Here is a 26,775-nt window from a genome sequence, read left to right on the forward strand (position 1 = left end):
TTCTCTGCTGCAGATCTAGCAGTTATACAGAGCTCAGGAATATGCTGGACTACCTGCAGCACGCCAAGTAGTCCTCTAATAATAATCTACTGCTGATCAAACAGTGATATTATCAAAAATATACTAAGCAGCCTAGTAAGTGACACATCGCTGGAATCAGGATCTCTGCCCCTACATTATGCTGCTTTCAGATTAGGTGGCAAAAACCTAGTGACAGATTCCTTTTAATTATAAATCTACATTCTCTGGGCAGCACGGTGGCTCAGTGGTTAGCACTGCAGTCTTGTAGTGCTTGGGTCCTGGGTTCAAATTCCACTAAGTAAAATATCTGCAAGGAGTTTGCATACACTCCAAAGACATACAGATAGGGAATTTAGATTGTGAGCCCCAATGGGGACAGTGTTTCTGATGTATGTAAAGCGTAATGGAATTAATTAATATAAGTGAATAAATATTATTATTATTCTATGGGCCTGCTGTTGGCTTGGATCATTAGACCATGGATTCAGTCTCCAAAAAAGGAAACTGCACCGTTATTTTTTTAGGAGGGGGGGTGGGGTGGGGTTATGAATTTCTGTAAACATTTTTTTATAGTCCCTACTTTGTTATATGTGTAGAAGCCCTGCCTATAGGAGCCCCCCCCCCATATATATACAGTTAGGTCCAGAAATATTTGGACAGTGACACAATTTTCGCGAGTTGGGCTCTGCATGCCACCACATTGGATTTGAAATGAAACCTCTACAACAGAATTCAAGTGCAGATTGTAACGTTTAATTTGAAGGTTTGAACAAAAATATCTGATAGAAATTGTAGGAATTGTACACATTTCTTTACAAACACTCCACATTTTAGGAGGTCAAAAGTAATTGGACCAATAAACCACACCCAAACAAAATATTATTTTCAATATTTTGTTGCGAATCCTTTGGAGGCAATCACTGCCTTAAGTCTGGAACCCATGAACATCACCAAACGCTGGGTTTCCTCCTTCTTAATGCTTTGCCAGGCCTTTACAGCCACAGCCTTCAGGTCTTGCTTGTTTGTGGGTCTTTCCGTCTTAAGTCTGGATTTGAGCAAGTGAAATGCATGCTCAATTGGGTTAAGATCTGGTGATTGACTTGGCCATTGCAGAATGTTCCACTTTTTTTCACTCATGAACTCCTGGGTAGCTTTGGCTGTATGCTTGGGGTCATTGTCCATCTGTACTATGAAGCGCCGTCCGATCAACTTTGCGGCATTTGGCTGAATCTGGGCTGAAAGTATATCCCGGTACACTTCAGAATTCATCCGGCTTCTCTTGTCTGCTGTTATGTCATCAATAAACACAAGTGACCCAGTGCCATTGAAAGCCATGCATGCCCATGCCATCACGTTGCCTCCACCATGTTTTACAGAGGATGTGGTGTGCCTTGGATCATGTGCCGTTCCCTTTCTTCTCCAAACTTTTTTCTTCCCATCATTCTGGTACAGGATGATCTTTGTCTCATCTGTCCATAGAATACTTTTCCAGAACTGAGCTGGCTTCATGAGGTGTTTTTCAGCAAATTTAACTCTGGCCTGTTTATTTTTGGAATTGATGAATGGTTTGCATCTAGATGTGAACCCTTTGTATTTACTTTCATGGAGTCTTCTCTTTACTGTTGACTTAGAGACAGATACACCTTCTTCACTGAGAGTGTTCTGGACTTCAGTTGATGTTGTGAACGGGTTCTTCTTCACCAAAGAAAGTATGCGGCGATCATCCACCACTGTTGTCATCTGTGGACGCCCAGGCCTTTTTGAGTTCCCAAGCTCACCAGTCAATTCCTTTTTTCTCAGAATGTACCCGACTGTTGATTTTGCTACTCCAAGCATGTCTGCTATCTCTCTGATGGATTTTTTTCTTTTTTTTCAGCCTCAGGATGTTCTGCTTCACCTCAATTGAGAGTTCCTTAGACCGCATATTGTCTGGTCACAGCAACAGCTTCCAAATGCAAAACCACACACCTGTAATCAACCCCAGACCTTTTAACTACTTCATTGATTACAGGTTAACGAGGGAGACGTCTGCAGAGTTAATTGTAGCCCTTTGAGTCCCTTGTCCAATTACTTTTGGTCCCTTGAAAAAGAGGAGGCTATGCATTACAGAGCTATGATTCCTAAACCCTTTCTCCGATTTGGATGTGAAAACTCTCATATTGCAGCTGGGAGTGTGCACTTTCAGCCCATATTATATATATAATTGTATTTCTGAACATGTTTTTGTAAACAGCTAAAATAACAAAACTTGTGTCACTGTCCAAATATTTCTGGCCCTGTCTGACTGAATATATATATATATATATATATATATATATATATATATATATATATATAAAAAAAGGGTTATGTATTCCATGCTTGTCCATTTAATTAAATGGCAGCCATAATATAGTACATTTTTTAAAGGTTAGGCTGTCCTGGCTTTCACTGGATAGGCCCATGGTAAGTCAGTCGATCGCCAATTGGGCTGCATTTAGAAAATGTGGCAGCTCGCTGGGTCAGGAATGCAATTTCTCTCAGGTTTATGAAATTTCTGCCACATTGTAATTTATTCAATGGCAATTTTTTATCACTGTTATTCTAGGATTTTAAAGAATTTTTAGAATACTCCTGCAACTAAGACTGGGTTGTTCTGCAATGTAAAGGCTTTGCTCACATCAAGTCACGATCATTCCATAAAACAAGTAGGTTGTGATAAAGGCCCACCATGATCATCACAATCTGATCTATACCCATATATATATATATATATATATATATATATATATATATATATATATATATATATATATATATATATATATATATACAGTATACACACACATATATTATATATATATATATATATATATATATATATATATATATATATATATATACACACACATATATATATATATATATATATATATGTGTGTGTATATATATATATATAATATATGTGTGCGTATACTGTAATATTATATATATATATATATATATATATATATATATATATATATATATATATATATATGTGGCCTCTGTCAGGTAAATGGAGCCCCACTTATACATTTGGTGTATACAGCATTCTTAGGGCACAAATGTAATTGTGAGCAGAGTCGGTGTCAGCGGATCACCAATGTCCTGTTCTGCACCCAGATATGTTCTGCACCCAGATATGTTCTGGAGACGGTCACTTAATCCCCAGACCTCGCACATTATCGGTGATATTCAGAGAGAAAGAAAGAATTGCTGTATATAGGGATCAACCAATAAGATTTTGTTCAAATCATCAAAAATGTATTTTATTGGCACAAATTTTATACATACAAAAATATCCACATAGAACAGTGAAAAATAGCAAATAAAAACATCTAAAAACAGTCAACGAACACCCCAATACAGTGCCTACAAGTAGTCTTCAACCCCCTGCAGATTTAGCAGGTTTGATAAGATGCAAATAAGTTAGAGCCTGCAAACTTCACACAAGAGCAGGATTTATTAACAGATGCATAAATCTTACAAACCAACAAGTTATGTTGCTCAGTTAAATTTTAATAAATTTTCAACATAAAAGTGTGGGTCAATTATTATTCAACCCCTAGGTTTAATATTTTGTGGAATAACCCTTGTTTGCAATTACAGCTAATAATCGTCTTTTATAAGACGTGATCAGGCCGGCACAGGTCTCTGGAGTTATCTTGGCCCACTCCTCCATGCAGATCTTCTCCAAGTTATCTAGGTTCTTTGGGGGTCTCATGTGGACTTTAATCTTGAGCTCCTTCCACAAGTTTTCAATTGGGTTAAGGTCAGGAGACTGACTAGGCCACTGCAACACCTTGATTTTTTCCCTCTTGAACCAGGCCTTGGTTTTCTTGGCTGTGTGCTTTGGGTCGTTGTCTTGTTGGAAGATGAAATGACGACCCATCTTAAGATCCTTGATGGAGGAGCGGAGGTTCTTGGCCAAAATCTCCAGGTAGGCCGTGCTATCCATCTTCCCATGGATGCGGACCAGATGGCCAGGCCCCTTGGCTGAGAAACAGCCCCACAGCATGATGCTGCCACCACCATGCTTGACTGTAGGGATGGTATTCTTGGGGTCGTATGCAGTGCCATCCAGTCTCCAAACGTCACGTGTGTGGTTGGCACCAAAGATCTCGATCTTGGTCTCATCAGACCAGAGAACCTTGAACCAGTCTGTCTCAGAGTCCTCCAAGTGATCATGAGCAAACTGTAGACGAGCCTTGACATGACGCTTTGAAAGTAAAGGTACCTTACAGGCTCGTCTGGAACGGAGACCATTGCGGTGGAGTACGTTACTTATGGTATTGACTGAAACCAATGTCCCCACTGCCATGAGATCTTCCCGGAGCTCCTTCCTTGTTGTCCTTGGGTTAGCCTTGACTCTTCGGACAAGCCTGGCCTCGGCACGGGTGGAAACTTTCAAAGGCTGTCCAGGCCGTGGAAGGCTAACAGTAGTTCCATAAGCCTTCCACTTCCGGATGATGCTCCCAACAGTGGAGACAGGTAGGCCCAACTCCTTGGAAAGGGTTTTGTACCCCTTGCCAGCCTTGTGACCCTCCACGATCTTGTCTCTGATGGCCTTGGAATGCTCCTTTGTCTTTCCCATGTTGACCAAGTATGAGGGCTGTTCACAAGTTTGGGGAGGGTCTTAATTAGTCAGAAAAGGCTGGAAAAAGAGATAATTAATCCAAACATGTGAAGCTCATTGTTCTTTGTGCCTGAAATACTTCTTAATACTTTAGGGGAACCAAACAGAATTCTTGTGGTTTGAGGGGTTGAATAATAAATAACCCTCTGAATAAACTTTTCACAATTTAAAAAAAAAAAGAAAAAAAGAAATAACATTCTTTTTTGCTGCAGTGCATTTCACACTTCCAGGCTGATCTACAGTCCAAATGTCACAATGCCAAGTTAATTCCGAATGTGTAAACCTGCTAAATCTGCAGGGGGTTGAATAGTACTTGTAGGCACTGTACATAGTTCCATGTTAGGAACCCAGCACCATGATCCTGAATGAAATTCCACTAGTTGTACAAATCAATACTATTCACAGGCATAAATGCTAGATCTGTGTGCAAATTTTCACTGCAAATCCTATGCCATATATTACTCTAGAGAATTGTACCCCATCTGGCACCACCATCAATAAATACAATATAATAAGTACAAAATACTAGAAAAAGAAGGGGATGAAGATAACCTTATAATGAGGAAATCAATACACCCAGTTCAATAGTTAAACCAGGTAAGTCACAGACTATCCAGAAAGTCATCACCAAGATGTATTACCCCTTGCTAGAAGTCCCAGGTTTAAGGTGGTGTGAGGCCTCAGGATCGGCGCAAGTATGGGGTGTTGCCCCACGCGTATCGCCACTGGAGATGTGGCTTCCTCAAGGGCCAAATGATATAGATGTTTTTATTTGCTATTTTTCACTGTTCTATGTGGATATTTTAGTATGTATAAAATTTGTGCCAATAAAATACATTTTTGATGATTTGAACAAAATCTTATTGGTTGATCCCTATATACAGCAATTCTTTCTATCTTGATATTGTCTATTGTTGCTGGTGGTGATCCCAATAGGGGAAAGGTGCCCCCTTATTTCCTATGATACTAATCGGTGATATTCACCGCCATTCTCTAGTACGGGTGCGTCACCTGCTGGAGCCTCTGGTGGTCGTCCGCCTACTCTCAGTGTGAACGTCGTCCTATGACGGTTTAGCCATTCAGAACATTCACTAACGTGTCACCTACTAAACCCTCACTAAAGTAGCTTCCAACATAAACTAAACAATGTGGCAGATCATTTCCAGTTTACGAGTCTCCTCACCCAGGGTCGTCTGGGAGTTCGGGTTCACATACAAGTCTTTGCTCCACTCCACCATACATTTTAAAATGGAAACCAGGCACTCCAAACCTTTCTTCCTCAGACTTAATTCCTAAATGAAAAAAAGAAATGCATTACAGGTTGTAACAACAGCATCACTCTGTAACAACACATGCACATTACTGTCAGTCTCCTCTCCAGAAAACTCTCTGCCGTTCCATTAACCTCCCTTCAAGCCTCCATTGACACAGTAATTAGTCTGTCTGATATCATGTGCAGAAAGGAAAGGCTTGTGCCGAAACAACTGTCTGGATTTCTACTTAAAAGCAACCTGTCACAGCTTCTCTGCAATTTATATATTTATTTTTGGCTTAATTAGCTTCAGGAGAAGATGTAATAGGATATAAGCTTTGTAATCATTTTATTCTCTCTGGTACCCTTACATTGGGGCTGTGATCCCTGGACAGCGCCATCATTTTATACATAGATGGAGGTGCAGAGTGCAGGCGGTGCAGAATGCAGGTGGTGCAGACCGCAGGCGGTGCAGAGCGTAGGCGGCGCAGAGCATAGGGGGTGCAGGTGGTGCAGAGCGCAGGCAGCGCAGATCGCAGGCAGCGCAGATCGCAGGCAGCGCAGAGCGCAGGGGGCGCAGAGCGCAGGGGGCGCAGAGCGCAGGCTGTGCAGAGCGCAGGGGGTGCAGAGCGCAGGCGGTAGAAAAAAAAAAAAAAGCACTGAGGGGTACAGTTCCCTTTTATTTATTTCCTCCACAATATTGCTCCCGCCTGCGTGGGCAACTAAAGAGAACCCCGGAAAAAGCAGTAAGGGTAAAGTCACACTGGATGGATCCGCTACCAATGTTATCTGCAAACTTACTCAAATCTGCAGAGGATTACAGTGCCAGATAAGTGGAGATTTTAGAAATCTCATTCATATGCTGTAGACTTGAAGATTTGTCATATCAACACTTTCAATGCAGACTAGACAAAATCTTTTGTGGGTCTCCAGTAAAAATTCATATATAGACCTTGATTCAGATTCTCTGGAGATTTGCAACCAATTCTGCTGTGGGACATGTACATCTCCGGTGGACAGGTCCTAAAGGGGATGCATTGCTATGGCAGTCCGTAGAGCCTCATGGTGGGTGCCCATGTGCTATCACTATATAATAGGGAGATACCCGTGTCCAGTGGGCAAAATTGTTTTGAAAACAGCATAGAAACTTATTAATTAATAAAACAAGACATGTAAAGCTCACCGATCCCCGACTGCTCGACTCCCTCCTCAAGTGAGGACCGCCCTGACAGATGTGATCAGTGTAGCTAATCGCAGGCTGGGGGTCACCACTGTGGTCAATTACTGTCACTTTTGGGGAAGTAAATATAGAGAAGGACCCCAGAAGCTTTATAATCAGAACCAGAGCAGTTTGAGACCCTGGGATTATCAGAACCAGAGCAGCGGAGAATCCAGAAGAACCAGAATCAGAACCAGAGCAGCGGGGGACCACAGAAGCATCAGAATCAGAATAAAAGTAGCATGAGACCCTGGGATTATCAGAACCAGAGAAGCGGGGGACCCTAGAAGAATCAGAATCAGTGCATCAGGGGACCCTAGAAGCATTAGAATTAGAACCAGAGCAGCGGGGGACCTTAGAGGAATTAGAACCAGAGCAGAGGGGGACCCTAGAGGCATCAGAATCAGAACCAGAGCAGCGGGGGACCCTAGAGGCATCAGAATCAGAGCAACGGGGGACCCTAGAGGCATCAGAACCAGAGAAGCGGGGGACCCTAGAAGTACCAGAATCAAAACCAGAGTAGCGGGGATCCCTAGAAACATCAGAATCAGAACCAGAAAAACGGAGGACCCTTGAAGCATCAGAATCAGAACTAGAGAAGCGGGAGGACCATAGAAGCATCAGAATCAGAGCAGTAGGGGACCCTAGAAGCATCAGAATCCGAACCAAACCAAAGAGCGGAGGACCCTAGAAGTATCAGAACCAAAGCAGTGGGGAATCCTAGAAGCATCAGAACCAGAGCATTGGGGGACCCTAGAAGCATCAGAATCAGAACCAAAGCAGTGGGGGACCGCAGAGTCATTAGAGCTAAAGCAGCAGGAGACACCAGGATTATTAGAAACAGAGCAGCAGGGAACCCCAAAATCAATGGAACTAGAGCAGCATGAAACCTCAGGATTATCAGAGTCAGAGCAGTGGGTGATGGCAGAAGCATTGGCACTAGAGCAATGGGGAACCTTAGGACCATTGGGACCAGAGGAGAGGTAAACCTCAGAATCATTGGGACCAGAGCAGCAGCGGACCTGAGGATCATTGAGACCAGAACAGCGGTGAACCCCGGGATCATTCGGAGCAGAGAAGCGGTAGACCCCGTATCATTGCGCCAAGAGCAGCGGTAGACCCCAGGATCATTGGGACCAGAGCAGTGGGATGACCCAGGGATCATTGAGACCAGAGCAGTGGGATGACCCCGGGATCATTGGGACCAGAGCAGCAGTAGACCCAGAGATCCCTGGGACCAGAGCAGTGATATGACCCAGAGATCCCTGGGACCAGAGCACTAATATTGACCCTGGGATCACTGCGACCAGAGCAGTAATATGACCCCGGGATCACTGCGACCAGAGCAGTGGGGTTACCCTGAAAGCACTGGAACTAAAGCAGCAGATTTGTATCGTGTGTTTAGCTTCTTTCACTATATTATAACCTTATTAGCCATTTTCACAATAACTTTACCTGGCTAGATCGGGAGCACTTTAAGAATGTGTCTGTGTTGATCATAAAATACAAATTATTTTCATTGTGACCTTATAGCCATTGGAATAAGTGCAATAAATGACTATGGGTACACTTATTTTTCTCTGCAGTGTATATTTCCCTGGAATATACAATTCACAAGAAATAATTTAGTAACTGACCTCCCCATAAATTAAGAACCTACATGAAAACGCTCTGCAGGCATCCAAGATGAAAATAACTAGAAAATTAACAGAAATCCTTAGATTTGAAGAGTTTGGCCTAAAAACGTCAAGTGCAGGGAAAATTACATATTAACTAGCAATTACATACCTGAACATTTGACATGCCAAGTTCCTGACTGCCTCTTCCTTGAGCAATCTTGGAGAGATCATTAACCAATCTCTCAAAGATGTTTGCTGCATTCAAGTCACAGTCGTAATTCACGTAAATATCCACCACGCTTTGTGCGTCTGTAGGAGACGAGGTAGAGAGCGGATCAGCACCAGCCATACATGTACCGTACACAACTATGGAAGACAACAGGGATGGGGCAGCACGAGAGGAGAATATACCTGCACAGATCCTTGTCAGGGTCTGGATAACCATCCATTTGTGATCAAATGAACTAGTTGATGTTTCCAGAATATAAAGGAAGATTTCTTTGAAGAAAACCTGAACATGAAGAAAAGATACAATTAGAAACCCTACAATGTAACCTGGAGATATTAACTCACATGCAAACGTCCATCATATCCCGAGTAGTGTTGAGCGGACTCGGACCGGCCAAATCAGGATCCGCGTGGTTTGAGCAGCAGATCCGAGTCCGACACGAACGCGGGTTCAGGATCGATTTCTCTCGACCTCCCTCTCTCGACCTCCCTCTCTCGACCTCCCTCTCTCGACCTCCCTCTCTCGACCTCCCTCTCTCGACCTCCCTCTCTCAATCTCTCTCAATCTCTCTCTCATATATGGGGCCGGATTCCGGATCGGATCCGGACTTCTTTCTCAACCCGCCGGTGATCCGCCGGACCCGGATTATTGACAGTCCGCTCAACTCTAATCCCGAGTCAGAATGGGGCAGCATGGGCCCACCAGTAACACGGACTCTAGGGGCCCACTGATCAACTACATGCACATATTAGGCTACTTTCACACTTCAGTCGCTTCAAATCAGTCAGGTCAGTCGTTGCAACGGAACGATGGATCCGTCGTTTTTTAGCTGTCAACAGACGCAACGGATGAGTTATTTCACAGAATTCCATTCACAGGAATCCTGTGAAATAACTGATCTGTCGCATCCGTTACACCCATTGTGCGTCCGTTTTACGACGGATCCGTCATGATCCGTTTGTTTTTGGGACAGCCCAATGGGAGTGCCAAACATTTTGGTGACCTATTACTGTGTTTTCATAGGCCATATGGGAGTTTGTAGAGATAGAGATGTAGTTTGTTATAGCTAAAATTGTGTGTGGCTTATTCCTATCAAGCCTATCTGGAGCCTTGCAATGTGATTGTGTACATACTGGGCATGCTCAGTAGCAAATAACAGAATCCAGCACTGGATTCCGTCGTGCGACGGATTACGGCAGAATCCTGCACCACAGATATCCATTCTACCTCTTGACGGATTACGGCAGAATCCTGCACCACAGACATCCATTCTACCTCTTGACGGATTACAGCGGAATCCTGCACCACAGACATCCATTATACCTCTTGGCGGATTGCGACGCAACCCTGCGCAGTGAGGGTTTTTTTGACGCTCCAAAAAATGTTAGTGTCAGTTCCTTCCGCTCGACGGTCAGTCATTCCATAAATGAGCCGTGGAGCCGCGGATGCTATGTAAGGCAATCAGTCGCAAACTGTCGGTAATACAAGTCTAAAGGGAAAAAACTGAATCCTGCAAAATATGTTGCAGTATACCGTATTTTCTCAAGGCAACGGATTGTGACAGATGGAAAAAGACTGAAGTGTGAAAGTGGCCTAACATTCACAAATGCATCTCTGCTTCTATATAATATACTGGATAAAATAAATGATGAGGTGCATCCTTTGTCTATATGCAAGTGTATATCAGCCCACCAGGGGATTCTCCTGCTCTCCTGTGCCCAGCCTGATCATATCACATCATAGTAATACAGAAATGAACCAACGGAAGAACCGGCTCAAAAATTCCCGGGCTTAAAAAAAAAAAAAAAAAAAAAAGAAGAAGAGCAGATGCCTTACAGACGCTAGTACGTAGATATTTTTAGTTTTTTTATTTCTGATTGAATTTCTTGAAAGTTGGTGACATATATTATACATAGTAGGCACCGAGGAAAGTTGTAACTGCAGCTTCCCACTTGGTATTTGCAGGAGGGGTGCAGCAGGAGGGGTCACCTCACTGGCACTGGCTCACCTCATTCAGAGGGAGGGGGAAACAAATGTTGCATGACGGGTTCACATACCATTTGGTTCCACGTTCAGTAGTTCCACGTTCAGTGGTTCCATCAGGGCTGATGTCTGAACTCCCGCAAAATGGGAATCAGGCAAATGCCCCGAGGGGGCCATTGCTTATAAATGATGCAGAAGTAGTCACAGTGCTCTGTCGTGCATCATTTTCTGTCATAAATGCCTATAGGAGGCAGACAGCAATATGCAGCTGAATGGCAGAGCACACTGTAACCCCTTCTGCAACATTAGAGTCAATGGCCTCATCGGCACATGCACCAGAATCCCATTTTAGGCCCCGTGCACACTGCGTGTTTTGCCACGGTTTTTGCTGCAGAAAAGGTGCGGTTTTTGTTCATAACCTTTCTGCAGTCCTTACCCAGAAAAATCTATGGGAAAACCAAAATGCTGTGCACACACTGCATTTTTTTCCTATAGGTTTTTCTGCAGAATTTCTGCAGCAAAAAAGGAAGTAGCATTTCACTTCTTTTCCGCAGGTACCTGCATTTTTGCCATAGATAATGGTAAAAAAAAAAAAAAACACAGGGACAACCTGCAGAAAAACCGCGGCAAAACCGCGGGTGCATTTTTACTGTGGTATTTGCCGCGGTGCGGAATTCTGCCAAAGGGTGCAGATTTTTCTTAAGAAAATTAAATTTCCCAGTGCACACAGACCCTTACTGCCGTCCGAACATAAGCCCCAACAGAGTCACTGACTGCACGGCTAAACGCTATGTGTACCGGCCTTAAGGGGGTGTCGCACACAGCGACAACGACGTCGCTGCTACATCACCATTTTCTGTGACGTAGCAGTGACGTCCCGTCGCTGTCGCTGTGTGTGACATCCAGCAACGAGCCCCTGCTGTGAGGTCGCCGCTCGTTGCTGAATGTCCTGCTTCATTTTTTGCTCGTTGCTCTCCCGCTGTGAAGCACACATCGCTGTGTGTGACAATGAGAGAGCAACGAACTGAAGCGAGCAGGGAGCCAGCTTCTGGCAACCTGCAGTAAGCAGTAACCAAGGTAAACATCGGGTAACCAAGGGAAGCCCTTTCCTTGGCTATCCGATATTTACCTTAGTTACCAAGCGCAGAACCGCTTCCACCTGTCGCTGCTGGCTGGGGGCTGGTCACTGGTCGCTGGTGAGATCTGCCTGTTTGACAGTTCACCAGCGACCATGTAACGACGCAGCAGCGATCCTGATAAGGTCAGGTCGCCCGTCGTGATCGCTGCTGCGTCGCTAAATGTGAACCAAGCATTAGTCTACAGTCACATCTTGCTTATAGTGCACTGCGGCATGTGACCAGAAAAGCTCAGAGTATATGTCAAATGGATCTACAAAATAGACCAAACAGGTTTGTCTCTTTGGGCTACATTGGGTTAATACATACCGCTGTTCTTTAAAAGATATTAGGAACAATTGGCAAATTATGTGAGGAAATCCTTGGAATATACCGCTGATGTACACTACAGTATGAATGCACAATACCCATCCACCACTGTCCAATGGGACTTATTTTTCTTAAGAATTTATTTGCAAAAAAAGATCCTGTATCAAAATGAATTCTGTATCCCCTGTACGAGGCAAGGCAGCGCTTACTGACTGATCAGCGATAACGTGAGCCATACCTCAATCTGCATCTTTAAGTGTAATTTGAAGTTTGATAACAGCGTCAAGAAGATAGAAAGAGACAGCTCAAAGACTTCAGGGACGGAGGAGACGCCGTTTTTAGAGAGTGCAACGCAGAGGTACTGCTTGATCGCATTGATGAACATCTCGTTGGTCTTGAAGACGGGGCCGGCATTCTGCAGGATCGACAAGAGCAGCTGCAGCGATAAAACCTTAGAGCGCAACTCATGAGACCTAGGAAAAAGAAAAACACGGTTATATCCTGAGAAACTCTGCATACTCATACAGTGGAACCTTGGTTAACGAGAACAATCCGTTCTGGGAGTGTGCTTGTTAACCAAGTTACTCGTTCAGCAAAGCAAGATTTCCCATAGGAAATCATTGCAATGCAGAAGATTCGTTCCACAACTTGTTAAATGTCCCATTCAGGTCCCCTATTGTGTCATTACACACACGCACAAACACACACAAACACACACAAGCACACATTATGCTCACCTTACCTTCCGTTTCATCGCCGGTCTCCTGGGACTTGCTGTTCTCCGGTACGGGCTGTGTATCGGGTTACCATAACGACGAGGGAGGAACTTCCGCTGCCAGAGTGCTGACGTCAAAGGCAGGAGCCGCTTGCCTCTGATTGGCCAGTGCGCTGCCTTTGAGTAGCACCTGACAGCGGAACTTTCTGCTTTGTCGCTATGGTTGCCGATGCACAGCCTGGAGTGGCGAACTACAGGACCCAGGAGGCCGGCGATGGAACTGAAGGTAGACATATTATGCTCACCTTACCTTCCGTTCCATCGCCGGCCTCCTGGGTCTTGTAGTTCGGCGCGACGATGTCGCAATGAGCCGGCGGACTACAAGAACCATGAGGCCGGCGGTGGAACGTAAGGTAAGGTGAGCATAATACTGTATGTGTGTGCGTGCGTGTTTGTGTGTGTTTGTGTGGACTGCAAGAGCGGGTCAGAGCGCGGTGGATGTACGGAACCGGAAGTGTGTGCGGTGAAGATTTTGCTCGTACAGCAAAGCTTTCTCATAAACCGGGTTACAAATCTACAGAAAGCTTTGCTTCTTAAGCGAAATTCTCGTTAAGTGGGTTATTCGTTAAGCGAGGTTCCACTGTATCTATAAAGCACACAGTATACAAAGCATTATGGATATGAAGCACCATTCCTGCATTATTACGTCACATCCTAAATTTCACTGGGATTTGTGGCTTATTCTGCTTGAATTTTACCGTTCCTGGGTTATGCGGTCCCCAAAGCGCCAATGTTTACACAGAATGCAACGTAAGGTGGGAGAAGGAGAGCAACATCTCTATATACAAATGAGAAAAGTCACAGCTCTGCGGCTTCCCAGCTGTCCGCAACAAATCCATTGTGCTGCGCACATCTTCCCTGCACAGACCCAATAAATGCAGCACATCCAATGGATCATATCAGAAAAATGAAGAATCATCAGAAATATGCTGGAAACAGGCCCTGCGCTTCCAAGTGCTCAGATAACTAAAGTGCTGCAAAAAGGGCAAACGGCCTTATAACAAGGTGAGAGCTGTGCAAAGCATCAATCGCTTTCAGAGGGAACATACTCATTACTGATAAATAACAATAATGTTCTAAAATCACATTGGGTCTCATACACAAGACTATGTAAGATCCATGTTGTACAGAGCAATAACGCAGCACCAGTACATTCAGGGCTGTCTCGATGTATGCACCTTATCCAAAGGCTTTTTGTATAAAATAAATAAATAAATAAAAATCTGGGCATGCTGCAGAGAATGCTATATTAGCTATTCTTCAGGCATAACCAATGCTGGGACCATAGGCAGAAAAGGGCGCTGGACTAGCTATTGAAATGAGTAGTGAGCAAGCCCATTTTACACTCAGCATCACTACTATATAAACACAAAGGACCAGAAGTGGCACGGTGGCTCAGTGGTTAGCACTGCAGTCTTGCAGAGCTGGGGTCCTGGGCTCAAATCCCACAAGGACACTATCTGCAGGAGTTTGTATGTTCTCCCCGTGTTTGTGTGGGTTTCCTCCGGGTACTCCGGTTTCCTCCCACACTCCAAAGACATATAGATAGGGACTCTAGATTGTGAGCCCCAATGGGGACAGTGTTGTCAATGTATGTAAAGCGCTGTGGAATCAATACCGCTATATCACTACTACTACTATTATTATTATTATTATTATTATTATTATTATTATTATTATGTAGTGAGCAAAGGGTTGGAGGGGCTAGCCGAAGATCAGGGAATCTGATCTGTAAATGTTACAAAATTTACATTTACGTAGATTTTTTTTTTATTTATTTATTTATTTATTTTTTTTTAAATGTTCAACCCCTGTAAGGCTATGTGCGCACTTTGCGTACAGTCACTGCAGAATTTTCTGCAGCGATCTGAAGAGCACATGTGCGCTTCAAATCGCTGCAGAAAACGTCCGTAAAGTAAAAAAAAAAAGCAGATTCCATGCGCTCTGCCTGCAGCTCCTGCCATAGACAGAGCAGGAGCTGCCGGCAAAGCGCACGGAAGAAGGGACATGTCACTTCTAGAACGCAGTGCTTCGGGCAGTAGCCGAAGCGCTGCGCTCTAAGACGCCACGTGCGCACGGCCCCTGCACAATCTCCATAGACTGTGCAGGGGACGCAGGACGCATGCAGTTATGCTACAAAGCGCAGCGTAACTGCATGTATTTCGCACACGTGCGCACATACGGTCTGTAACTGCCCTTTACAATACAAGCTGCTCACATTACTGAATAGCTCTTAGACCTTACATAGTTACATAGTTACTTAGGTTGAAAAAAGACCTAGGTCCATCTAGTTCAACCTTCCTCCACCAGTTCTACATTTAGTCACTAAGTCATTTATAACCAACAATGTTGTGTGTATTGAGGAAATCATCCAGCCCTTTTTTAAAAGCTGTTATAGTATCAGTCATTACTACCTCTTGTGGTTGGCATTCCACAGTCTGACCGCTCTAACTGTAAAGAACCCTTTCCTATTTAGGTGTCGGAATCGCTTTTCTTCCACTCGCAGTGAGTGCCCCCTAGTCCTTAGTACTGTCTTTGGAAGAAATAAGTCATGTGCCAGTCCTTTATATTGACCACACATGTATTTATACATATAAATGAGATCTCCTCTGAGATGTCTTTTTTCTAAGCTAAACATATCTAACTTTTTCAACCTGTCATCATATGGGAGGCCTTCCATTCCTTGTAGTATAGTCTAGTTGCCCGCCTTTGAACTAACTGACTAACTTCTGAATGTCCTTTTTAAAATGTGGAGCCCAAAACTGGATCCCGTATTCCAGATGTGGCCTTACAAGTGATTTATAGAGGGGTAACAATACGTTGGGATCACGGGATCTAATCTCTCTTTTTATACACCCTAAAATCTTGTTTGCTTTTGCAGCTGCTGCTTGACATTGAGTGCTGCTGCTCAGCTTATTTGTAATGAGAATACCCAAGTCCTTCTCCTGTTCTGTAGTCCCGAGTTTACTTCCATTTAATGTATACGCAGCTATAGGATTACTCCGTCCTAGGTGCATTACTTTACATTTATCAACATTAAATCTCATTTGCCAAGTATCTGCCCATTCTGACATCTTATCCAGATCTTTTTGTAATATTGTACTATCCAGGTCAGTTTTTAATATCCTACATAGTTTGGAGTCATCGGCAAAGACTGACACTTTACTATCAATCCCATCCACAAGGTCATTAATAAAGAGATTAAAAAGAAACGGTCCAAGCACAGATCCCTGCGGCACCCCACTGCTGACTATGGCCCATTTAGAGAATGTACCATTTATGACTACTCTTTGTTTCCTATCTTTTAGCCAATTCCTTACCCAGTTGCATATTGTGTCCCCTAGTCCTTGCTTCTGGAGCTTTAGTATAAGGCTATTATGTGGTACAGTATCAAATGCCTTTGCAAAGTCCAAATAAATCACATCAGCTGCATTACCAATATCCAGGTTTGAACTTACCCCCTCATAGAACCCCAACAGGTTGGTTAGACACGACTTATCTTTCATGAATCCATGCTGTCTGTCAGTTATATTATTTTCTGCAATATATTTTTGCATGTCATCCCTTAAAATGCCCTCAAAAACTTTGCATACTACTGATGTCAGGCTTACTGGACGGTAGTTGCCTGGATCTACCCTCTTACCTTTCTTAAATATCGGTACCACATCAGCAATCCTCCAATCCTGAGGCACCAACCCTGTTACAAGTGAGTCTAAAAAGATGAGATACAGCGGTCTGTCGATTATGGAGCTCAATTCCCTCAATATTCGTGGATGAATGCCTTCTGGCCCTGGGGATTTGTCAATGTTTAATTTACTCAGACGTAGGCGTACTTCATCTTGTGTTAAATTAATTATATCGGGTGGTGAACTTTGATTTTTCACTATTTGAATGATCCCTGGTACAGTCAGTTCCTTGGTGAATACAGATGAGAAATGCCTATTTAATATCTCAGTCTTTTGTTTGTCCTCTATAACTAACTTGTTATTATATTTTAAGGGGCCGATACTATCCTTTGTTTTCCTTTTGGCATTAATGTATTTATAAAAGATTTTGGGATTTATTTTAATGTCATTGGCGATTTTTGTTTCAGTAGCTAATTTTGCTTGTTTGATTTCTTTTTTACATTTCCTATTGATATCTTTATACTTCTGAAATGCTATTTCTGTATTCTCAGCCTTTAAGATTTTAAATGCCCTTTGTTTTTGTTTTATTATACTTTGTACAATCTTATTTATCCATAGTGGTTTCTTTTTATTCCTGGACATTTTATTACCAGAGGGTATACGTTTTTTACAGGACTCTAGTAGTATATCCTTAAACTTACCCCATTTATGTTCGGTATCCCCAGTTGATGAGGCCGGGGAACTCAATTTGAAAATTCATTCATTCTTTTGAAGGTTTTCCTGCCTGACACTAAAATGAGCATTTTAGGCTATGTGCCCACGGGGACATTGTCCTGCGGATATATCCGCAAGACATTCCGCAGGTGCTCCCAGAAATCCGCAACAGAACTTTCTCTGTTTCAATGCTGCGGATATACAGCGGAATGTCGTGCGGATATGGTGCGGGCATTCTACATTGAGGATACAGTACCATGGCTTCGGCACTGCATCCTCAATGCAGAACAAGTGCTGCAGTGATCGGGGTGCTCATACTTACCTCCATCATGTAGCACCTCGCTTTCCGGCAGCCGGGTCACTGTCAGGTAGCGTCTGGTTCACTGTGCTGGAGGTGGGCGGGCCTGAACTAGCTCCTGCTGTCACATGACCGGAGCTCGTGCAGGCCCCGCCCACCTCTTCCTTCCTGTACCTGGCTGGATCCACCGCGCTGCTGCTGCTGCCGCTGCCGCTACACCGGACGGAGAAAGTGACTCAGGTCTCTATCAAGGCAGGTAAGTATATAGGACCCTGCGGAGAAATCCGCAACAATAATTGACATGCTGCAGATTTTTCCGCACGAAAATCCGCACGATTTCCGCTGTGTAAAAATCCGCAGCGTGGGCACAGCATTTCCCAAATGCCATAGAAATGGCTGGGGAGTAGCTGTGCTGCAGATTTCTGGAAAATCCACGGCTTTTCCGCGAGAAATCCGTGGCAAAATCCGCGCATTTTCCGCAGCGTGGGCACATAGCCTTAGGAGTCCAGTTTTAACTAGATGCATTAAATGCTTATCTTAATGTGTCGCCCCAGGGACATCGATCCAGCTTCAGGGACACCACAGGGTCTTCTTTAATATGGCAAACAGGTACGTCAGATTTTGTACGTGTTGTGACGCCACTCACGGCTTGCGGTCAGGGATATGGATGACTGCCACTGCAGATTTTATGAGCGTCTGGGGCTGATGGGGTCTGCAGTCAGATGGTGTGGCCTCCCGTGAGTGAGGAAGACCCCAGGGGCTCGGGTGTGTAGAATAACGGGTCCCAGAATAACTCAGAGTCCAAAAGTCATTTAACTGATTTTAACTCACAGATGTTGCGGTGAGCTGACCCGGGCGTTGCTGTGATGAACCAGGTAGGACCAGGAGCTCCTTCGGACCAGTCTGAGGGTGACCAGTTAGCTCGCCTTCCTAGCACTTCTGTGTTCGGATAACCCCCTGACTTGAAGTACCATGGGGGTCTATCCAGGGAGTCACAACTGCTTTTTCTCCCCTTTTTGGACGGTTTGCCAGCAGCGTGGACCAGGTGAGATGGCTTCAAGCTCTATCTCCTTATGGGTCCCTGCGTTGCTGCTGAGGCTCGGACTCTGTGTGGTTGGTGAGGTACTTGTAGTTCCCCTCACCAGCAGGATTAGCAGATAGTTAAACTAGAGTCTGCTCTAGGGACCTGTACCCCATACGTGCCTAGTCACCAGGAGCACCTCTTCTTCTGACTACCCGGTGACCGTTCTCCGCCAACTGTCACTACACTGCGCAGTGTCTGACTAGTGGCCATGCGCGTCTCCCTTAGTAACCGCCGCTCACCACTACCAGACTGGCTCGCTCCACTCCTTTCCTTTCAACCTCTGCACTTTAGCTCACAGCCCCTCCGCTACACCCCTTGAAAAGAATTGAAGGCTAGCCCCCCTCTGGAGACTACACAAGCGTCCCCTCTAAAGGTGTGGGAGACCTGGTTGCTATGTGTCTGTGCGTACACACCTCATTCTGGCCTTTAGGATTACCTGGAAATACTGTCCCAGCATGGGTGCAGTACTCAGTGGTGCCTGACCGGGTCACGGGCGCCACATTAACATCAGGATTATTTTGCTATTCTGACATGAATTCTCATGTTAGGTACACTAGCACTATCAGGCAGACTAGGTCTAATTAACCACAAGGTATGAAATATGTATAGTGGAAACTTAACAAATCTGCTTTGAAGAGGTATTCCCCTACTAATGTGAACCCCTTTCGTTTATCCTAACTATTCCTAACTAACACTTTCCTAATATACTGTAGTTCTGCTATCTATCCTGATCCTGTAAACTTGATCTAACAGACTTGTAAATACCTTTTTTTTTTTTTCTTTTTTTTTTAGCTTTAACCCTTTTGGCTGCAGACCAGAATTGGACCAACTGAGTAGGGCATGTCAATGATGGGGACTGGGCTGCCTCTCTGTGAGTGTCAGCAGTCAGGGCACGCATGCCCAGATCACACTTCACTCTCTTCTCGGTCTGCTTTACAGTGCAATGCTTTAATGTGACAGGCCCTACGATGTGCAGATCGTGCGATGTGATATACTATCTAATGACTGGCGTATCGCAGCGCTTGTCACATCAAGTCACTGCACTGTAAAGCAGGCTGAGAGGAGAGTGAAGTGTGATCTGGCCAGACTTTCACTCACAGAGAGGCAGCCCCGCCCCACCAGTGATTTCTCCTGCCCAGTTGGTCCAATTCTGGTTTCCAAACTGGAAGGATGAATGCTACGAAATCAATAGAGGAATATAAACATCGCAGAGAGATCAGCCTACAAGAGCAGGGTACGTAGCAGAAGTATATGAGAAAAGTGTTAGTTAGAAAGAGTTAGGACAAATGAAAGGAGGTCACATTATTAGTGAAAAATTCCTTTAATCTCTCTGTAATGCAACAAGGCACAGACCATACTGTAGGTTGCCCTATCTAGTGTTTTCCTGATGACCTGCACTTTTTATAAACCTGGCAATATTTCAGACAATTGAATTGTGAACTATTACATGCTTGTTACTCTCTCCTGATCTACTTTTTTTCAGAGAAGAAAATCATCAAAAAGCGGCATTATACGGCATTTTGTGAAATATTTATTCAGCAAAGAACAATCCTTGGGCGAGTTAAAGTGTGAAGCGATTCAGATATGTAAAAGGTGTTTATCACAGCAGATTGCAAATGACTTCCTAACACGCGGCACTGGTATAATACATTCAGTTCTACCCAGGAGATTATTCCTATGTAATGGTTCTGGATTTTCCAATGCTAAAACCTTTATGTATTATTATAGTGCATTTATCTTACCACTCATAGTATTCTTAACAATTATAACCACATACTTCAGTATACGTTTTTCCTAAAAAGCTTTTAATATTCTGACTGTATATGTATTTTTTTTTTCTATAAATATTAGGCAGCCATTTAGCCTAAACCTCTGTTAAAGGAGTATTCTCAAGCTTAAAAGTTATACCCCATACATGGGATAGTGGATAACGTCCCGATCGTTGGTGGTCTGACTGCAGGGACCTCCAGCAACCCCCAGAACCAGTGATCTGAAGAGTCCCCTGTGAATAAGGATTACACCGTCCTACAGCTAAATTAGTTGGAAACAGTTGATCTCAGCTAAATGTGTTATGCTGAGAATGAATATGTTGCTTAAATTTGCTGATTGGATCTAATTTACAACATCCAGAGAAGGTTAATCAAAATATTCCGTACAAATCCACCTTAAATTGTAATATAGATCGAAAAATACCTTAAAAAGGAATAGGTGTCTTTTTATCTTTGAAATTAAATTTTTATTCAGAAATCTTAGTTAAAAATATAACAAATACATATTCATAAATACTAGTATAAAAGGACAGGATCAAATACCCATGTTAGAGCAGCAGCGGTAAAACTAAAAGTTACAACTCTATAGTGTTAAGACCAAATCGTACATATTACCATAAATTAATAGCTTTGTGAGAAAAATGATGCATAAAGTGCAAAGTGCTTTATCATTATAAATATCGCTATATAATTATGGTAAAAAAGGCATAGAATGAAAATAGCTAATGTGAGAAGGTGCTAATAAACTGCAAAATGTATTGCTAAGATCAATATACCTTGGAGATGGTCAGGGTTGTTCAGTATGCCGCAAATATCCCGACGCGCGTTTCAGCGTGCTTTCTTCAGGGGATGAGTCCCGTGTGAATAAGGATTACACCGTCCTACAGCTAAATTAGTTGGAAACAGTTGATCTCAGCTAAATTTGTTGTGCTGAGAATGAATATGTTGCTTAAATTTGCTGATTGGATCTAATTTACAACATCCAGAGAAGGTTGTAACTGCTTATGGCACCTTTACATGCAGGCTTAAAGGGAACCAACCAGCAGGATTTTCATATATAATGTAACGCGAGTAATATACTGGCGCTAGGATGCTGGATCTAGGCATACCTTTTGTTCACAGATTGGATGTTTTATTTCAGAAAAAATGTGCAAGTAAAGTTCCAGCAATGCGCTGCTATTTGATTGACAGGTGCAATAGGAAGGGCATATGTGGGTCGGATCTTGTCATCTATTCCCGCCCCTAATGCAGTAATGCTGCTTTGTACAATATGTGAGTGAGATACTTGAATGACTTTTGCACTGTTATCAATTGCATTTACAAACTTCTTCATTAGGCCCAACTTGACACAAAACGGCTGTAACAAACTCTTATATGAGTCAATAAGTGCTGGATGCAGGAGATTTTTACTCCCTGGCTGTAGTTAATGTCTGAGAGGCCGGTCTCTAATTGTTGTGATACCTAAGCTGTAATGGCCTGCACATAAGGTAAGAGACATGGCTAGATCAGGAGACCTATACTACAGTTCTAATTGGAGGTACTTGCAAATTTTATTATTATTACACCTATTACATATTGGGATAGGGTCCTGGAGATGGGAATTTCCCTTTAAAGGGAATTTGTCAGCAGGTTTTTGCTACTTATCTGAAAGCAGTAAAATGTAAACGAAGTGGCCCTGAGTCCAATGATCTATCACTTAGATTACTGGGTGCAGCCATTCTGACACAGTGAAAGATATTAGATTTTGCATGCAGCAGTGATAAGAGAGCTGCCCCTGCTCACACCAGGCTTCCAGTGCACATTTCCATAAATAGAAGCTGCTAATCACAGATTGGGTCAGAGTTTGACTACAACTCAAAGCTGCTGAGACCCACTAATGATTAAGATAATAGTCTTAAACTAACATTGCAGGTAAATAAATAAATAAATAAATAAAAAAAAAGACTGAGATAACAGATGCAGGGATGAAGTCTCTGTTTTAACACTTACAGCATGCTATCTTCAAGTTACATAGCAGAAATCTGCTGTCAAAGTCCCTTTAAGGGTATGTTCACACAGGGCTTTATTGGTAAGTTTTTGAAGCGTTTTTTAGTTGCAGATTTGCCTTGGTTTTATGTAAATCCATTCTCATAAAAAGTTGCTTTTTACAGTACCAGCAAAGTCTATGAGATTTTTGAAATCTCATGCGCGCGCACGCACACGCACACAAACACATCAGGTTTTTTCCTGATGGTTTTGTCAAATACCTGCGTTTTTGGTCAGGTTTTTAAAGAATGAGCATGTCAATTATTTGCTGCAGATTTGCTCTGCTGTTTTCAGTGATCGGCTATGTTCACACAGGGCTTTTTTGGTAAGTTTTTTACCTGACCAAAACCTGATCTTGTGGCAGGAAATCTCCTTTGAGTCAATCTGCGTTTTTAGTGGCGTTTTTGCTGCAGATTTAGTGCAGATTTGCTGCTTTTTTTCTACAAAATGGGTTGTATCAATGAAAAAATGCAGCAAATCTGCAGCAAACAATTGACATGCTCATTCTTAGCATGGATTTGCATAAAACCAAAGCAAATCTGCAGCTAAAAAACGCAGCAAAAACTTACCAAAAAAGCCCTGTGTGAAAATAGCCACACAACCTATTTTGTTAAAAAAAAGCAGCAAATCCACACCAAATCTGCAGCAAAAATGCCACTAAAAAATACATGAAAAAGGCAGATGACAAAGGAGATTTCGTGCCACAAAGATCAGGTTTTGGTCAGGAAAAAAAAAAAAAAAACTTGCCAAAAAAGCCCTGTGCGAACATAGCCTAATTGTAGATTCAGTGGCCAGCATAAGGTTATAGAGTGCACATCGGGATATATTCCATACATATACACCACAGAGGATGGAAAAAAATGAGGCGTAAATGGATCAAAAAACAAATTATAATGTAGTTACATTTGGATGCTATTATAGCTGAGGAAAAAAAAGCAAAAGAATAAATATTCTGATGTAGGTGGCAGCTGCTTGCAGAAGTTTATACACACAATCCGGCTCTTCAAGGCTAATGATAAAAGATGCATTAACATTCCTCTAGTTGATTAAATACATTTCCACAAGATAAAAGACCATCGCGGTTGCTAAGTTATGATTACAATGGTTTCCTATCTCAGGTGTGAGCCGTAACCCGGCAATCACTGAATCCTATTATTTACGCCACAGCCTGGAGCGCCGCCTAACAATGAGTTATCTGCAATCACCATATACGCTATAATAAAAGGCGGCACAATAGCTGGTATTTTACTACATCACAGTCTGTCAATCAAAACAGTCTGCGCTGCCGGGAAAAGGGAACTGCAATATAGAGGTGATGCTGCCGAGCGAGGACGTATGTAACGGGGGGCTCTTCTGACATCTATGTGCTTAATAGGGGAACTCAAAAACAATTGTTAAATGGGGGGGGCTCTGATTTCTGGAGGATCAGAGAGGACAAGTATCATCTCTAATATTAAAGTGATTAAGTTACAGCAGTGTGGGACGTTTAACCTTCTGCTAGCGCTTATACGCTGGATGGGTGACATGATGTGCGGAGAGGTTCACACTTCCGTTAAATTGTATCAGTCACAATCCGCTGCTCTGGTAAACAACGGAATCCGTTTGGCGGATTCTGTTGTTCCCATAGACTTGTATGAGCAGCGGATTGTGACTGATGATGCTGCGTTGCACCCTCCGCCCGACTGATCAGTCGTGGAACGATTGACCGCGGGGCAGAAGGAACGCAGCTTGTAACGTTTTTTGAGCAGCGCAATCCGTAGGATTTCGCTGCACATGCTCTCTCTGGCTCCCTGCACACGTAACCAGGGTACACATCGGGTTACCAAGCAATGTGCTTTGCCTAGTTACCCGATATTTACCCTGGTTACGTGTGCAAGGAGACAGCGCTAAGCGGTGTACGCTGGTAACCAAGGTAAATATCGAGTAACCAAACAAAGTGCTTTGCTTAGTTTTTACCCGATATTTAACCTGGCTACGTGTGCAGGAAGCCCGACACTTCCCCGCTCGGCTCCGCCCCCTCCCGCACTCCGCATGTATACACACACACGCACTCACCTGTCCCCAGCCATGCAGACCGTGGCACTGACGTCCTCAGCGCCACGGCCCTGCTCGGCTCCACCCACCTCGCACTCCGCCCCCTGCACACAACGGAGTCCGACAAGGAATTCTATTCTTTGTCATCTGTTGTACAACGCATCAGTGACATGCGTCAAGCAATGCATGTGACTGATGCAAAACAACGGAAGTGTGAACCTAGCCTAATACATACACTGTTTTCGGAATCTGCCCTTTTACAAATTTCTGATAAAAGAGCAGAATGGTTGCGGAAAATTAAAGGTGAGTGCATTATTTAAAATAAAAAAATATTTAAAACAAACAAACCTTTGAAATGTCAAATTATATATTAACACAATATTAGATTTTTTATATAATGTTATTAGAGGTGGTTCCCTATAAATGCTGTTTTTGTACATATCATAGAGGCTGCGTTTTTTTTATGCAGCAGAAGCTGGCGTCCTAGAATATCTTCGTTGCTTACAGGCCTAGTAGAGAACTTACATTTCCTATAGTTTTATGGCTGCAGCATGAGATTATAATTATTAATTATTATTATTATTATTATTATTATTAAGGTTAGTGATTCCAATACTACCGTGTTTTTCCAAAAATAAGACAGTCTTATATTATTTTCCTTTACAAAAAAAAGAGCTAGGGGCTTATTTTTGGGGAGAGGGCTTTTTTTTTTTTTCTTTTCCATGAACAACAATCTCACATTTATGCTTCAATTTACCTTGAAGGTGTATGGCCAGCTTTAGGGTTAGTAACCTTAACCCTAACTTACATTCACAGTTGCTGTTGCAGTGTCAATGTTGCTTATGGTGACACTTACTGGCAACTCTAAAAACACTGTGGGGCAGTGGTACTCTTCTTTATGCGGCCGGGAGGAGGCAGAAGAGCGGGAGTCTGGAGAGGGACGTAGGAATGGTGGTTGTGATGTCACACGTGGTTGCTTCTGTGGGAGCGAGCACGGCCGGCTGGGACCCTGGGGCAAAAGCCAAGCCCACACCATAGTGCAGTAGCGGCCAAGGTGTGGGACCCAGGAGGCAGCATATGGGAGGCAGGACTCGGAGCAGCAGCCAAGCAAACATTATAGCGCAGTAGCGGCCAGGAGACGGGAACGAGGGGACAACACTCAGGAGGCAGGACTGAGCGGGTGAGCAGATTTTACCCTGCCATGGTGGGACGAAGTTGAAGGACAATTTGGGACCTACATTATGCCTATTCCAGTGCCTCCAGCGTTAGGTTATGTCTCCATGATGTAAGTGGTATAACCTAGTGGTGGAGGCACTGACTAACTAGGGCTTATATTTAAAGCCTACTTCAAAAATCCCCTAAAATCAAGCTAGGGCTTATTATTGGAAAAACAGGGTACCTGGGATTCAATGTTTTGACCCCTTAACGACCGCGGGCAGTAAATTTACATCCTAGCAGTCATAGTGTTAATGCCCACCAGCTGCCGCAGGCAGTTAGGGTGATCCGTGCACATGTCCGCTGATTTTTACAGCTGACACGTGTGCCTTGCAGGCATGAGTGGAATCGTTATCCCCCGTACCTGTTAACCCCTTAAATGGTACTTTCAAAATGTGACAGCGCCATTTTAATGGCGATCGAGGTAAAGGTTTACTCACCGCCCACCTCCGGAAGTCACGTTACATGATCTCGTGGATCCAATGGTTGTCATGGTAGCACACAAAAAAATAAGCCGTCACTGAGCTATACATCCCGAAAAATGAGAACGCTATGGGTCGCGGAAAATGGCATAAAACATGTGCCACTTTTTTCGACAAACTTCTGATATTTTTTTTTTAACCTCTTAGATAAGAGGTAAACCTATACAGGTTTGGTGTCTACAAACTCGCACCGAACTGAGGCATCACACCAAAATATCACTGTTAGTGAACACAGTGAATAAAATATCTTATGCAATCGCACTTTTTTTGCAATTTTCCGCATTTGGAATTTGTTTTGCAGTTTTCCAGTACATTATATGGTAAAACT

At 43.3% G+C, this 26,775-nt stretch overlaps 1 protein-coding gene across 1 annotated transcript in view; it reads right to left on the reverse strand.

Annotated features, from left to right (window-relative positions):
- Window positions 1–26,775, reverse strand: part of ARFGEF1 (ARF guanine nucleotide exchange factor 1) — a 298,382-nt gene that overhangs the window by 140,853 nt on the left and 130,754 nt on the right. Inside the window, exons 10-13 of the mRNA XM_075353189.1 lie at window positions 12,664–12,898; window positions 9,180–9,279; window positions 8,938–9,077; window positions 5,862–5,970 (exon numbers count right to left, since the gene is read on the reverse strand). Coding sequence (XP_075209304.1) covers window positions 5,862–5,970; window positions 8,938–9,077; window positions 9,180–9,279; window positions 12,664–12,898 — 584 coding nt within the window. The remainder of the gene's footprint in view (window positions 1–5,861; window positions 5,971–8,937; window positions 9,078–9,179; window positions 9,280–12,663; window positions 12,899–26,775) is intronic.

The sequence above is a fragment of the Anomaloglossus baeobatrachus genome, chromosome 6, assembly GCF_048569485.1.
Source record: "Anomaloglossus baeobatrachus isolate aAnoBae1 chromosome 6, aAnoBae1.hap1, whole genome shotgun sequence".
NCBI classification, from domain to species: domain Eukaryota; kingdom Metazoa; phylum Chordata; class Amphibia; order Anura; family Aromobatidae; genus Anomaloglossus; species Anomaloglossus baeobatrachus.